The sequence below is a fragment of the Eurosta solidaginis genome, chromosome 1 (genome assembly GCF_040869045.1).
Source record: "Eurosta solidaginis isolate ZX-2024a chromosome 1, ASM4086904v1, whole genome shotgun sequence".
Lineage (NCBI taxonomy): Eukaryota > Metazoa > Arthropoda > Insecta > Diptera > Tephritidae > Eurosta > Eurosta solidaginis.
In genome coordinates, this window is record NC_090319.1 from 163,271,871 (window position 1) to 163,287,012 (window position 15,142).

Below are 15,142 nucleotides of genomic sequence, written 5' to 3' on the forward strand. Positions count from 1 at the left end.
TGGGTCAAAACAGTCAAGCATTATTACTCGGCAACCGCGGACGCGCTCCATGTCTTTACCTATCTATACTTTTATTTATATATATATTTATTTGGAAACGAATAAGTTGTAAGAAGTGAATTATTAACGTGTGCATTAATTTCACTGTAATTAAGATCAGTGAAGATCATTTTGCTAAGCATTAATTATTGTACAATAACAAAGAAAGGAGTGAATTTGAAATATTATAGCGTTTTCGGAAAAAATTAAAACATAAGCCCTTTATTCAAACGAGTGAAGAGTGTAGCGAAGGAAGACCACAGTTGTTCATGGTCCTTCGCAGTCATCTTTGGCCCTCCCTAAAAATTATAAACTAAAATTATCAGTTTAAATCGAATTATCGCTCGTTTAAAAAATTAAATAAAAATTTAAAACAAAAACATAAAACAAATTGCAAAAAATATTGGATCAAATCAGTGGAAAAAAGTGACAAAAAAAAATATATACACATACATATATACAATTTGAGTGCTCGAAGAACTTAAATAATCAAAAACCACGTTTGAAATAATTTAAATGAAAAAAAATTCTGAAAGCTTAACATAAAAGTGAAATAATGGGTTTTTAAATATAAATTTACCTATATACAAAACATAAAAAAAATATATATACATATATAAATTGAAAAAAAAATTTTTTGCAACAAATATAAGAAATAAGAAATATACAAACGAAGGGTATGAAGGTTTTCAAGTGACAATACAAATACAAAATTACAAAAAAAAAATGTCTATAAACGAATCCTCATCCAGTGTCAAGTGCTTTGTTGCAAAACACAAACAAAACCACTTATACATTTACAAAAAAAATTGCGAGAAAATTTCGATTTTCAAAAACAAAAGAAGAAAAGTTTTGCAATCATCAAAAATCATCTTTACCCACCAGCCAAGCTGTACCACCAAGCAGCAGCAACAGCAGCCAGCTAATCATCAACAACATACATAAATAAGCAGCAACAGAATACAGGAATCGGTGAGTAGGCAGTTTTTTATTTTTCATAAAAAATATATAAAAAATAATAAAACTTTTTTTCCACAAAAGTTATATTATTTTTGTAAACTGCAAAAACATATATATATATCCACATATATACATGAATATTGCGGAAATTTTCTTACCGTTGGTTTTACTGCAACTTTTTTGCAACCAAAAATTGGTAGAAAATATTCCGCTATACCAATAGGCAAAATCCGCCAATTATATATATATATATATGTATACATATTTCTAGTGGTATTTAACCAACAAAAAATTCCAGTTTACTTGCCTACTCAAACACACTGTGCAAGAACAACATCGGCAAAAACTTCTTCTACAGCTGAGTTTACCCCGTTGTTCGCACAGAGCGTTGAACTTGTCGATACAGTTCAACTTCTTCCAAGTGATTTTTTCGGGCTTGCCAGCCTATATAAAAATCATAATATTCATACGTACATACTTACATACATGTACAAATAATTTCAAGTTGCTTTTCCAGCATTCATACTCTGAGAACATCATACGCGTTTACTCACACGTTCCAGTCGATCTTCCAGCGACATTCTCCCAGCACATATAGCTACATTAGCAACGAGAGCTGTGTACTGCTGATCAAAGTTCTCAACCTCTCTCATATTTGCAAGTTTTTCATCTTTCTTTGCTGCACTCTCCCAACAGTGCAATCAAGCGCACTCAGCTTCACAAAGAAGCGCGACATTAAAGCGACGAAGAAGCTAATCAAAACAAACTCTTCTGTTTGTAAACATAAACAGAGAAGCTCCTTTATTCACGTGCATATGTTCGCACAAACAAACATATATACATACGTTTGTATATTGCGCACGTACATTTGTACTTATTCTGGCGTACAAAACTAAGTTTGAGATATTTTCGTCCCTATAGGAACTTTCAAAAAAATATCCAGACAAACTTCAAGTACATATTATTATTTTCTAATATATACATACCTATATATACCAGTAATTTACAAATACACGTTTATTTCCACACGTATATTTACACGTATATATTAGTGGAAAGTGTTTGTAATTTTTTTTTTGTTAAATTATATACATTTTGTTTTTACAAAACATTATACATACTACTAAATTCCGAATTTCGCGGATTTAAATCATTTAAGGAACGTGCCGTTGTCCGTGCTTGACTCTATTGTTCAAAAAAAAAAAAAAAACACAAACACCGCCACCAATTTAAATTCCATTTATTAAATTTCTGTGGCACGAAGAGTTTTCCATCTTCGAATTTTGCGAACGTTCTCTGAGCGGACAAATATTTTATTCGTTTTTTTTTGGTGAAAACCCAAAAGTTTGCATAAAATGCCTCTCAGTCCCCCAAAAACGTCCGAAACCGGAAAAAAACCAAAAGGTGGCCCAAAGGAAGAAACGGCCAAGGAAAGGTCAACATCCCCCCGCCAGAAATCCAAATCAGTTGACCCATCCGCGCAAAAGTTCATAGCGGAAAGTGACAATCTGATGAGATTCTGTGCAAAATTCAACGAAGCACCGATTCAGGATCACACTGAATCGTATCTCATGATAAAGGACAAATCACTAGATGATTATTGGGTACGACTTCAATCGGTTTACGATCTGGTATTTTCGAAACCAGACGAAAGTTTCCCTGAAGACTTCAAGAGTTCAGTACAAGGCAAACAATGCGCCTGCCTTGATACGTATGAAGTGACAAAAGCAAAGATTGCCGATCAATTTTCCTTGATCAAAATGATGGCAACGCCGAGTCCACCACCCCGCGTGGACCAACCCCCGGCTGAGGCAAATATTTACCTCAAAGTCCCAGCATGCGACACGGAGACCTTTTATGGTGGCTATGAGGAATGGTCCGCTTTTCGTGATATGTTCACAGCGGTGTACATTAACCACCCAAGGCTCTCCCGTGCTCAGAAATTGTACCATCTCCGGTACAAAACGCAAGGCAAAGCCGGCTCCATCGTCAAGCAATATGCGTTGAGCGATGATAACTTTGACCTTGCCTGGGAAGCTTTACGGTCACGATACGAAAACAAGCGAATCCTGGTTGACAACCAGATAAAATCCTTACTGACTTTTGCCACTATTCCATCCGAAAACAGTGAGCAACTTCAGAAATTGCAAAATACAATAAACAACTGCCTATCCGTCCTTCACTCCCAAGGAGTTACGACAGGCAGTTGGGATCCGATTCTGGTGTACATTTGTTCATCAAAGCTCCACGAAACAACACTGTCACTTTGGGAACAATCTCTGTCTTCTCGAAGAGATCTACCCTCATGGTCACAAATGAACGACTTTCTCACCTCGAGATACGAAGTCGTTGAAAGGGTCAATAGGCTTCAACCAAGCAAACAAAAGCCAGCCGCTCATCAAAATTCGGCGCAAAAAAGGTCCTTCAACTGGACGCAAACCCTTGTGGCAGAATCTAGAAAAGAAACTTGCCAATGTTGCAACTCCCCGCACCTTATTAGATTCTGTCCACGTTTCAAGCGAATGTCTGTGCAAAACCGGACAAAATTCGTAAACCAAGCTAAGCTGTGTACAAACTGCCTTAGCAGCACTCATATCATCAATGAGTGCACGAGCAAGTGGTCATGTTCGACATGTCATCAACGGCATCACACGCTGTTGCATGCGAGCCCACAAGCTCAACGTTCCACCCCGCGAACGAATGCACCAAACGTGCAGCACACAACTGCTGAGTCAACACCTCCCGTTCGACAAACGCAGAATAGCTTCGATTCTAGCGAGCTACCGTGTTGTTCAAAACACGCACCGGTTCAATCATTGCATGCAGCCAATGATAACCAAATTCTCCTTCCTACTGCTATGGTCGCAGTCGAACACGAAGGGGAATTATTTCAACTGAGAGCCCTTATTGATCAGGGCTCGGAAAGAACTTTCATTTCCTCGAAAGTTCAAAAACGGTTGAAACTTCCATTCGAACATTCAAAGTTCGAAATCTCTGGCATGGGTGGACAAGTCGTACAAAAGTCCTCCAAGCTTTGTCCTTTGACACTGGTTGCATCCAAGGCCATGAAAAGGATAAAGGCTCATGCCATTGTGTTGCCGCAATTGACAAAAAATCTGCCAACATCCACCATTAGTCGCAAAATCTGGCAGCAGTTCAAACTCCTTGAGCTCGCTGATCCCAGTTGCCACATACCAGGTCAGACTGACATGGTCATTGGCAGCGACACACTTCCACAAATTCTGCTGGAAGGTATAAAAAAGGTGTGCGGTAGCATACTTGCGCAACAAACCATTTTTGGTTGGATTCTCAGTGGTCCAATAACTGAAAATGTTGTGTCATTCTCGACGCAAGTCCAAGCGTCAAACGAGACACTCAGTTCTCAACTGAGAAAATTTTGGGAAGAGGAGGAAATTCCACAACCTCCACAGATATCCCCCGAGGATCAAGCGTGTGAGCAGATATATGCAACAACCACGACACGTGCACCAAACGGTCGATACATTGTGCGACTTCCATTCAAGGAAGAGTTTCCTGAAAAACTCTCCCTCGGCAAATCCCGCCCGGCTGCTCTGCAGCAGTTTTTCAGCATGGAGCGATCGCTTCAGAAAAAGGGGGAGTTAGGTACAATGTACAACAATGTGTTGCAAGAATATCTCGACCTTGATCACATGGAATCTGCCGACCCATGCGAAATAACTTCGAATGGCAAGGTCTTCTCATTTTACTTGCCACATGATGCGGTAGTCAAACCAGATAAGGTCACCACCAAAGTTCGTGTGGTTTTCAACGCCTCTAAAAAATCTGGGTCAGGAAAATCCCTGAATGACGTGCTATACACTGGTCCAACTCTCCAACCAGATCTCATGCTACTAATTCTACAGTGGCGCATGCATAAGTATGTGTTCAATGGAGATATTGAAAAAATGTACCGTCAGATCCTTATACACGGGGACGACAAAGATTTTCAGCGAATCCTATTTCGCAAATCGGCCAACTCCAATGTTAGCGATTTCAATCTAAAAACGGTTACATTCGGCGTCAATTGTGCACCATATCTCGCTATTCGTACGTTGCATCAACTATCCGATGACAAGAAAGCGTCATTCCCGTTGGCTGCAACAATTCTCAAGACGCAAACTTATGTCGACGACATCCTATCAGGAAGTCCCACCATCGATAACGCTACTGAATCACTCGTTCAAGTGATTAAAGCCCTAAAATCAGCTGGTTTTATACTAAAGAAATTAACGGCTAATCACCCGGACATATCAGAACAGTTTCCGAAGGAGGATCTTCTAGACTCCAACTTCATGAAATTTGAGAGCACTTCCAATACCAAAACTCTTGGCATTCGATGGAACGCGTTCACGGACAAATTTTCATACACCATTCTGCCGGAACACACCCAAAATGCGGTCACAAAGCGACAAATTTTATCTTCTGTTGCAAAACTTTTTGACCCGGCAGGATGGCTGTCCCCAGTTATGATCCAGGCCAAGATGCTTCTCCAAGAAATCTGGCTGGATGGAAGCGATTGGGATGAAAGCGCCAAACCTGCGACATTATCAAAATGGCAACATTTCGCAGAAAATCTGCCAGATATTTTCCACATCGAAATCCCTCGATGGGTTAATGTCGTTCCAGGGCAAGACACTCAAATCCACGGGTTCTGTGATGCCTCGGAAAAAGCATATTGCGCAGCGATTTACATCCGCACACATGTGGGCAACCAAATAAAATCTTCTCTTTTGGTTGCGAAAGGCAAAGTTGCCCCCATAAAAACTGTAAGCTTACCCCGCTTAGAGCTATGTGGTGCAGTCCTACTCGCAAAACTGGCTTCAACTGTTCGAAAACAGCTCGACTTACAAGCATGCAACACATTCTTATGGTCAGATTCTGAGATTGTACTAGCCTGGCTAGAAAAATCTCCATCGACCTGGAAGACTTATGTGGCCAACCGTACCTCTCAAATTCGAGAATATCTTCCCAGCGGCACCTGGCGCCATGTATCAAGCCAAGACAACACTGCTGATCTTGGCACACGTGGTTGCAAGCCGCATGATTTGATAGGCTCTTCACTTTGGTGGCACGGACCAAAATGGCTTTCTTGCCACATTTCGGCATGGCCAAAGCCGAAAGCAGGTAGCGCTTCTCCACCCGAGAAACGCAAGGTGGAAGCATATCACGCACTCGAGGAAGAGGACGACATTCTTCAACTTTTCTCCTCATACTCTCCAGCTCTCCGTGTGATTGCATACGTGTTCCGCTTTGCGAACAATGCCTGCAACAAATACAAATCGGTGGCAACAACACATAATCCCCATCTGACGTACAAAGAGTTGCAACATGTGAAAACGCGGCTTGTGGCAATGGCACAATCTCGCCATTTCGGGGCGGAAAAGAGCGCCTTACAAAACAATATGCCAATAAGCAAAAAGAGTTCCCTTCTGGCTCTTGACCCATTTCTGGATGGATACGGGCTCCAACGTATCGGTGGAAGATTGGAACATTCTACAATGCAATACAACGAGAAGCATCCAGTAATCCTTCCTCCGGATTCGAGGCTCTGCCAGTTGTATCTGGAGTTCTTACACCGCCTGCTTCTTCATGCAGAAATGCGGTTAATGCTCCAAATGGTGAGGCAAGAGTACTACGTACCAAAACTAAAGCCTCTTATAAAGAAATGCATTTTTCAATGCAAATCTTGCACGCTTTTCAAACAGAAAACGCGCACGCAAATAATGGCAGCTCTACCACCTGAGCGCTGCAATTTCTCACTCCCCTTTTCCACAACAGGAGTAGACCTTGCAGGTCCATTCCAAATAAAAGCATCGGTTCTGAGGTCGACCACTATCATAAAAGGGTACGTGGCTGTATTCGTCTGTTTTTCCACAAAGGCAGTACACCTCGAGCTATGCTCGGACCTTACTACTGAAGCCTTTCGAGCAGCATTCGCCCGATTCGTTGGCAGACGAGGTTATCCCTCAAAAATGATGAGCGACAATGGTAAAACGTTCATTGGCGCTCAGCGCGCACTCGAACGCGACTTCGTTAAATTTCTTAACGAATGCTCTGCGGACATTGTACAGAAATATGCCCCTCAGGGAAAAAATTGGCAGTATATTCCACCCAGCGCCCATCATATGGGCGGCTTGTGGGAATCCGCAGTAAAAAGTTTTAAAACCCACCTCAAAAAAACCGCTGCATCCCACAAGTTTACTTTCGAAGAATTCACGACGCTGTTGGTGCGTATTGAAGCATTTCTCAATTCGAGGCCTCTCACCTCACTATCCCAGGACCCAGCTGACTTCACAGCGCTCACTCCGGGTCACTTTCTTCGAGGTGCACCGCTATTAGCCATTCCTGAGCCAAACGCGGAAGACCTCTCCTGGATAAATCGATGGGAAAAGCTCAAATCGCTTCATCACCAATTCAGTCGACGCTGGAAAGAGGATTATTTGAAGGTCCCTCAGAAACGCTATAAATGGCAAACGCCACAGCGAAATCCTCAACCAGGCGACCTCGTCGTAAATAAAGAAGATTCACTCCCACCCACCGAGTGGCGTCTGGGACGAATCGAGAACGTTCGTCTCGGATCTGACAACCATGTTCTGGTTGTAGAGGTTCGCACCCAAAATGGGCTTGTCATGCGCCCCTTAGTTAAACTGTGCTTTCTTCAAAGGAGCACTCTTCGAGCACAGCGCTCTAACTTATATACGTTTCCCCTGTATAATTAAGTTTCCGTATCATCCGCTGTATCCAACTACTTCTCGTTTCTCTCTCTGCTCTTATGCTTTCAGGACGACACCATCATGGCATCTCGACCAGCATGTCCACTGGCTCCCACAGCAGAGACCGATAACTGCCTCTAGTGTCGGCTCTGCCACCGCTACCACGCTCTGCGGACCTGCCCGGCTTTTAAGGCGATGTGGCCACCGCAGCGTGCTACCGTGGCCAGGGCACAGGGCTATTGCTATAATTGCTTAGCCCTCACGCATACAACGGGTGAATGCGACTCCCGAGGGTCGTGCAAAATGTGCGGTCTGGCGCATCACCCCCTCCTGCACAATGGACCGAAAAGTCAACGTGGTCAAGGAAAGGTCCCAACACAGCAAGCATCCCGGAAGCCGAAACCCAGGCCGAAAAAGAAGAATGAAGAGAGAAAGTCCACCTGCGCCTGTAGGGCACAAAAGGCGCACCCTGCGACCAAACCCGCAGCAACCCCAAAACCAAAACGGACGGTCAAGCGCACGATCGCGCGCACCCCAGACGGCCTGCAAACGGCGCAAGGCCAACGGCGCAATACCAGTCGCGCTTTGGATACCACCATCCGCGCCTTGCAGGAGCTGCAGAAGGTACTTACAAGCATCTCCCTGCAGGGCAGGCAGGATGTCTAAGCCGCCGTCACTAATATTTAGACGGCGTCAAATATACGTATGCGCAGCCGTGCGCGGCGAAGTGGAAGACACCAACGAGCGACCACTGCCATCGTCGTCAACGATATTGGGTCAAAACAGTCAAGTATTATTACTCGGCAACCGCGGACCCGCTCCATGTCTTTACCTATCTATACTTTTATTTATTTATATATTTATTTGGAAACGAATAAGTTGTAAGAAGTGAATTATTAACGTGTGCATTAATTTCACTGTAATTAAGATCAGTGAAGATCATTTTGCTAAGCATTAATTATTGTACAATAACAAAGAAAGGAGTGAATTTGAAATATTATAACGTTTTCGGAAAAAATTAAAACATAAGCCTTTTATTCAAAAGAGTGAAGAGTGTAGCGAAGGAAGACCACAGTTGTTCGACAAAAAATTTTGATTTGATTTTTGTGCTCATCGAAAGAATTCACAATTATATAGCACCATGCCCCGAATTATGATAAAAGGTGGTGTGTGGAGAAACACTGAGGTAAGCATTTGACGCGACTGGTTACTCTTGGCCGTTTATTAACTAAATTGATAACTTTCAGGATGAAATCCTTAAAGCAGCTGTAATGAAATATGGCAAAAACCAGTGGTAACGTATTGCATCACTGCTGCACCGCAAATCTGCCAAGCAATGTAAGGCACGCTGGTACGAGTGGCTTGATCCTAGCATAAAGAAGACAGAATGGTCACGGGAGGAGGATGAAAAGCTTTTGCATTTTGCCAAATTAATGCCAACACAATGGCGTACAATTGCGCCGATTATTTCAGAGGGTTAACTGGCACCAATTGTTCACACCAAATTGTTAGGTACAGGATTCGCCACGGGTAGGTGAGGTTGGCAATCACAACCCCTTGAATCATTTTGGTCGGCAGGTATGCCGCGGATATATTCTTGGCACTTGTTATTGATGGCTTTTAAGCTGGTTAACTCGCTTAGATCTGGGTTGTAACTAATTACTATTAGTTGATTTAGAAGTTTTTTATTTAATGTAATAACACTTATAAAATTTGATTTTTTTTCTTCATTTTTTTTAGCTAAAACTCCATTCTCATAACCAAAGCGTACACCACTAACAAGTGCACAGAAAACGAATCGTTTTTTAATTTCTATGAAACCAGTGCCAAAATTGGAGTTATTTAAGAAACCTCAAACTGCTATGCCATCACGTCTCAAAGAAAATACCGGACCTAAGCAATTTTCGCATACCGTAAGTCCGGTTGGTGCAAACATGAAAAATACAGCAACTACGCCGCTCATGTCAAATATTAAGCAACGCTCAGAGAGTCCAGATGTCCGCAATGCAACTGTTTTTCGTGAACTAGAACAAGAATCGCGAACTTATCAGCCAATATTCGGTTTGACAGGCAATACGATAACAAAAACATCCAGCTTGCCAAAGAATGCATATATTTCTTCTGAATTCAAGCATGTAAGTAAATGCAATTACTACAAAAATTCTCTAAGCAACGAAACCTAGGCATATAGTGGTAGAGTTTAGATTATCTAACTTGGATTATGTTGTTGTTGTCGTTGTTGTTGTTGGTGTTGTTGTTGTAGCGATAAGGTTACTTCCCGAAGGCGTTGGGGAGTGTTGTCGATGTGATGGTCCTTTGCCGGATACAGATCCGGTACGCTCCGGTAACACAGCACCATTAAGGTGCTACCTCGACCATTTCGGGAACGATTTATATGGCCACATTAAACTTTCAGGCTATCCCTCCCTCGCTACCTCAAGTTCCATGAGGAGCTTGAGGTCGCCAGAACCTCGTCTGTTAGTGAAACAGGATTCGCCGCGGTTAGGTGAGGTTGAAATCGAATCGATTCAAGTTTGAAATCGAAGCAGTCAACCACCAGTTTCAGCTACACCACCAACATCAAGTGCAGGCGGTGTTGCAGCTCCATACCAGCACACAGGTGAATAGCAAATGCCACCGCAATCGTGTCCAATGCCACGACAGTCTGGTCTAATGCAGTCACAACCCGGTCAAATGCTACCTCAACACCCTATGCACCAGCCATTTGGTGGCCATGAGAAACATGGTCCTCCAGGTATGCCGCCCGCATCAACTGGACCAGGTGAGCCAATGACACCACATCCAGTTATACCAAGGTATATACCACAACAGCAACCGGGTTATGCAATGCCACGATAGCAGCAGCAACAACCTTCCCAGGCTGGCTATCTGCCAATGCCACAAAATCCGGGCTATCCACCACAACCTCAACATCCAGGTTATCCTCTGCAACAACCAGGTGTACCAGGAGGGATGGCCTGAAGGTTTAATGTGGCCACATAAATCGTTCCAGAGATGGTCGGGCCAGCACTTTAATGGTGCTGTGTTACCGGAGCGTACCGGATCTGTATCCGGCTAAAGGACCATCACATCGATAACACTCCCCAAAGCCTTCGGGGAGCAACCTTATCGCTACAAAAACAACAACAACATTGTGTCCAAATCCCGAAAAAAAAACTATAAAATTTGTGTCAGTGAAATGATAATTATTGCTTTTGGTTGTTAGTTTTGAGGCATCGTCATCGAGTTCCTTCTGATCGTATATGCCGGTTCTTTTACATTCTTTTACATGCATAAAGTGCCGTTGAAGCCTTCCTCACCCTCTCTTCCACGCTGAGCTTCCATGACAGCTTACTGTCTAGGATCATTCCTAGATATTTTGTGCAAGGTTTCTCCCGTAGGGTCGCCCCTCCTAACTTAGGCCTGGTCCAATTAGGGACCTTGTACCTCTTTGCAAACAAAACCATATGCAACGTCATCTGCGTAAACCGTAAGTTTTTCTGGTCCCTCGTATAATCCCCTAAGCAGTTGGTTAATGACCAGCGTCCCTGCGGAGTGCCCCTGTCCACTAATTTCGTGGCCGCGTACAATCCCCATTGCGATGTAATCTTACTGCAGTTTAACATGCAGTCGATCCATCTGGGTAAGGCTGGATGTACTTTAACGTAATTAAGACCATAAATAATCGCCCATTTAGAAAGCCCCGGCAGTGCTTAAGAAGACTTCTATAGCATATTCCTTATATTCCAGGGCTTTTTCTATGCTTATTACAATCCTATGCAATGCGGTGTCTACTGACTTGCCTTTGGTGTACGCCTGTTGTGTTGTGGAGAGCAGCTTTTCATCCACGTTGGACTTTATGTACACATCTATCAGCCTCTCAAAGGTTTTGAGCAGAAATGATGTTAAGCTATTGGGTCTATAATCTTTGGGATACACGTGACCGATCTTCCCCGCCTCTGGTAGGAAAGCTACACGAGCAGTTCTCCAAGAGTGCGGTACATGATTCAGTTTATGCACCCATCGAATATTATTTTAAGCCATCCCAGGACCGCCCTACATGAAACTTGTAGCATGGCCGGACATGTACCATCTGAGCCCGGCGATTTCACCACCACTACGAGGTCCTCAGTAGTGTAATTAGGCAGCATATATGAATGCAGCTGTTTCCATACCATTACCACAGCTCGCACCCGTCTTTCCGTTTGCGCATAGTAAACGCCAAATCCGCGCGTGCTAAGTCCAGAAACCTTTCCTCCCGATGGAAGCCATGGCTCCTGGATCAGCGCGTTAGGAGGAGGAGTTCACTCGACGCCACTTTACTCTGTCGGAGGTTTATATGTAGGACTCGCAGCACCAATGGGCTGCTTGTCCCCCTCCAGCACCTTCATCGTAACGTCGTCGTCCTCCCCTAGCCCTTTTGGTTTAGAGTGTTCGAAGCCCCCTTCAGCCTCTTGTACCTGCTGTGCCGGGTGTTCCTCTGTGCGACTCACAGCACCATCTGGCTGTTGGTCCCCTTCTAACACATTCGGGGTGACGTGGGCTACCTCCACCTGTCTTTTTTCCCTTAGGCTTTTGAGGTCCTTTTCGTCCACGTCCAGCGTGTCAGGACTTTAATACCCGCGACTTCTTTTCCTGAGTCGCATATAAATTTTGCCTGTACCAAAGGACATTTTTCCAAGCTGCGCGTACAATATATCCTCGGCCTGCTTATTTATTTGGAAGATGTATAACTGACCGAGATACAGTAAGTACCTTCCAATCCTGTCTCGGTATGTTCGGATTCTGATTCTGCAAAAGTCGCAGTGTATCCTCCGACTTCATCACGCATGGTATCCATACCTTAACTTTTGGTACCTTGGGGATTTGCGCTTTATCCACCATCTCAAAACGCGCGTTCGTGCCTTTGGAAGTTTGGAACCACTTCCTCCAGCCACCGCAAGCTCGCGATGTTGTCGCATGCTATCATCTTCATATCATTATACCATCCCCCGAATCAAAGGTTGGAAGGAGCTTACTTGGTTATTCCCGCATCATCTTAAGCATTAAGCTAATAAGCTCCTTTTCTACAGATCTCCACCTTTCACTAGTCATCTTTTCGAAAGGACTGCTACGATCAACCAGCGCCACAGTCAGTGACTGCTTTGCCACATCACTCATCTTCTCGGGAAAAGCCGGCGTCTTAGTGTTATTTCCCTTTGACACCTCCGAGAAAGCCGGAGTCTTAGCTCCCTTTAGCACCTCCGAGAAAGTCGGAGTCTTAGCGTTATCTCCCTTTGGCTTATTTTCTACTTCCATAGTTGGAACTTCCCTCTGACTCGCAGCCTTCGATGTAGTTGCTACCTCGCTATTGGGGCCCATCTGTCTTACAGCTTTGGGCCTAATTGTCTTGTCTATGGAACTGCCCTGCGTCGCGGCTCTGGGACTGGGCCCTTTCTGTCTCTTGAAAGCAGGCTTGTCACCTTCCGCTGAACGTTGCCTTTTCATTCTGCCATTCGACGCTTCTTCCTCCTCATACCGGTTGCAGAACCCAGGGTTTCTCGCAGCAAACCTTTTGAACTGCCTTCGACCTACTTCTACCGCCTCATGAGCCCATGCCAAGCGCTCGATCTCCTCTTCTGTTGGGTCCACCACTGCTCCCAAGCGTTGTACAATTCTTAGTACTGCACGGTACTTCGAGAGAGCTCTTTGCTCCGTACCCTTCTCCACTCTTCTACTCCTTTTTCATTTGTGTGCTTCTCCAACACGGAGTTCATTGAATCAGCACTTCTCTCGCTCCCCGAGTCCGACGCATCGCTTAATGCATATTTGTCGTCCTTGGCTTGCGGCTCAGTCCTCTTCTTATCATCGTCCTTATGAAAATTAGGTAATGAGTCGTTCATCTTGGTCGTACGACCACCAGCCCGACAAGGCGGACTCAGCGGTCCAGTATTATATACGGGGAAAGAACCGTCAGCCACAGCAGCGCCCCTTACTGTGGTAAGGCCATCAATACTTCCCGAGGTGGTCCGGTATCGGGAAGGCTCCGTTCGAATACAGCCGAATTTATCCCCTGGCTACAAATCGTCCAATAGGCACGGTCTGCATAACACCCTGGATTAGGGGGTTGGCAGTTCTTGGTCACCGACATCCCGCCGCCCTCCTATGAGGCGAAACGGCGTAGATGCCAGTCGTAAACAGCTCCTTCTCATAGTCGGTCGCTATGGAGATCGGCTAAGCCCTCACACCAACGACGATTTTCGTTACAATTGCTAGTGCATGCTCTCCAAGATGTAGATCCTGATCGAAAGTCACACCCAAAATTTTAGGGTGTAAGACAGTCGGTAAGGTAATGCCATATGGTCGACATTTGGCGCGGTCATGTTTTAAATAAGATCACCGATGATTTGATTGGTGACAATATCATGTTTCGCGAGGCGACAAAACTGGAGAGATTGGGAGATAGCTGTTTATTTTATTACAAAGCTCATCGATGTAGGAAACAATAGCATAGGCGTAGAAGCAATAGTGACTCCTGGTGGTAAAGGTAGCTATTGATATGTAGAAGTTAAGCAGAAGTTTGAATATGAGTTTTTTTAAGTTATAGCAAAAAAAGCGTTGAGGATTTTTAATATCTTACCAGGTACCTTCGTACATGTTTCTAAGAATGAAGAATAAAACCTATTCAAACTCAATTTTCACCAGGACAAAGCCGCTGAGACTTCGCTATACTTTAACATACAATACGTTACCCCATTTTAGCACAACTATCATTTTTGATTTTATTAATTTTCTAAAATGTTTCTTCCTCTACAGTTCTATTTCGGTATTGGATGGTAAATATGGCTTTCGCATTTTCTCAATCAATAACTGTTAAAAGGTGGAAGAAATCTATGCGTGTAAATCTCACATATTATCTTGGTCGACCGTTTCTTCAATAGCTCTCTAGTGGTGATGGTGACAGCAGAGAAACCCAACTGTTTACAAATGCTACACTTCAAAAAGGATCAAAATATCTGCCATTGCGTCTACGGCTCAAATACCCACAGTATATGAATGAATCGATTGCACCTAATTGTCTGCCTAACGGATAGTATACATATTCATCAAATCGAAAATATTACACCAAACGAACTGGGTCTGAATACTGAAACAGTACACATATTCAAAATCGATGAGAAGGCTGTGATGATGGTATAGGGTGAGTTGTTGAATAACATACGAAAACCACTTTAACCCATCTATATATTTGCATTAAAGCTAAAGCTTTACAAACAGCAAAAATTGCTGGCGCCAAGCAATTGGAAAAGGCAGTGAAGCATTCATCACACTGTACGGATGGTGTAAAGTTAGAAACTGCTGTTGTAACCGCTGCCACCGACACAACGGTCATCTCTACTTCGCCGAGTAGCGGCCCGTCCGACTATCTA

General features: G+C 43.7%; 1 protein-coding gene across 1 annotated transcript; it reads left to right on the forward strand.

The window, feature by feature from the left end:
- The first annotated feature begins 9,021 nt into the window (after positions 1–9,021).
- LOC137239371 (uncharacterized) lies at positions 9,022–15,142 on the forward strand. Its single transcript, XM_067764617.1, has 4 exons — positions 9,022–9,263; positions 9,474–9,868; positions 14,529–14,913; positions 14,973–15,142. The coding sequence occupies exons 2-3, from the start codon at positions 9,548–9,550 to the stop codon at positions 14,550–14,552; spliced, it is 345 nt and encodes a 114-aa protein (XP_067620718.1). The 5' UTR covers positions 9,022–9,263; positions 9,474–9,547; the 3' UTR covers positions 14,553–14,913; positions 14,973–15,142.

Bases quoted from the DNA above. Each gene is read 5' to 3' on its own strand.
- LOC137239371 (XM_067764617.1), top strand. From the start codon at position 9,548: ATGAAACCAGTGCCAAAATTGGAGTTATTTAAGAAACCTCAAACTGCT. The intron at 9,869-14,528 runs GTAAGTAAATGC...CTTCCTCTACAG, and splicing joins TTTCTTCTGAATTCAAGCAT to TTCTATTTCGGTATTGGATG.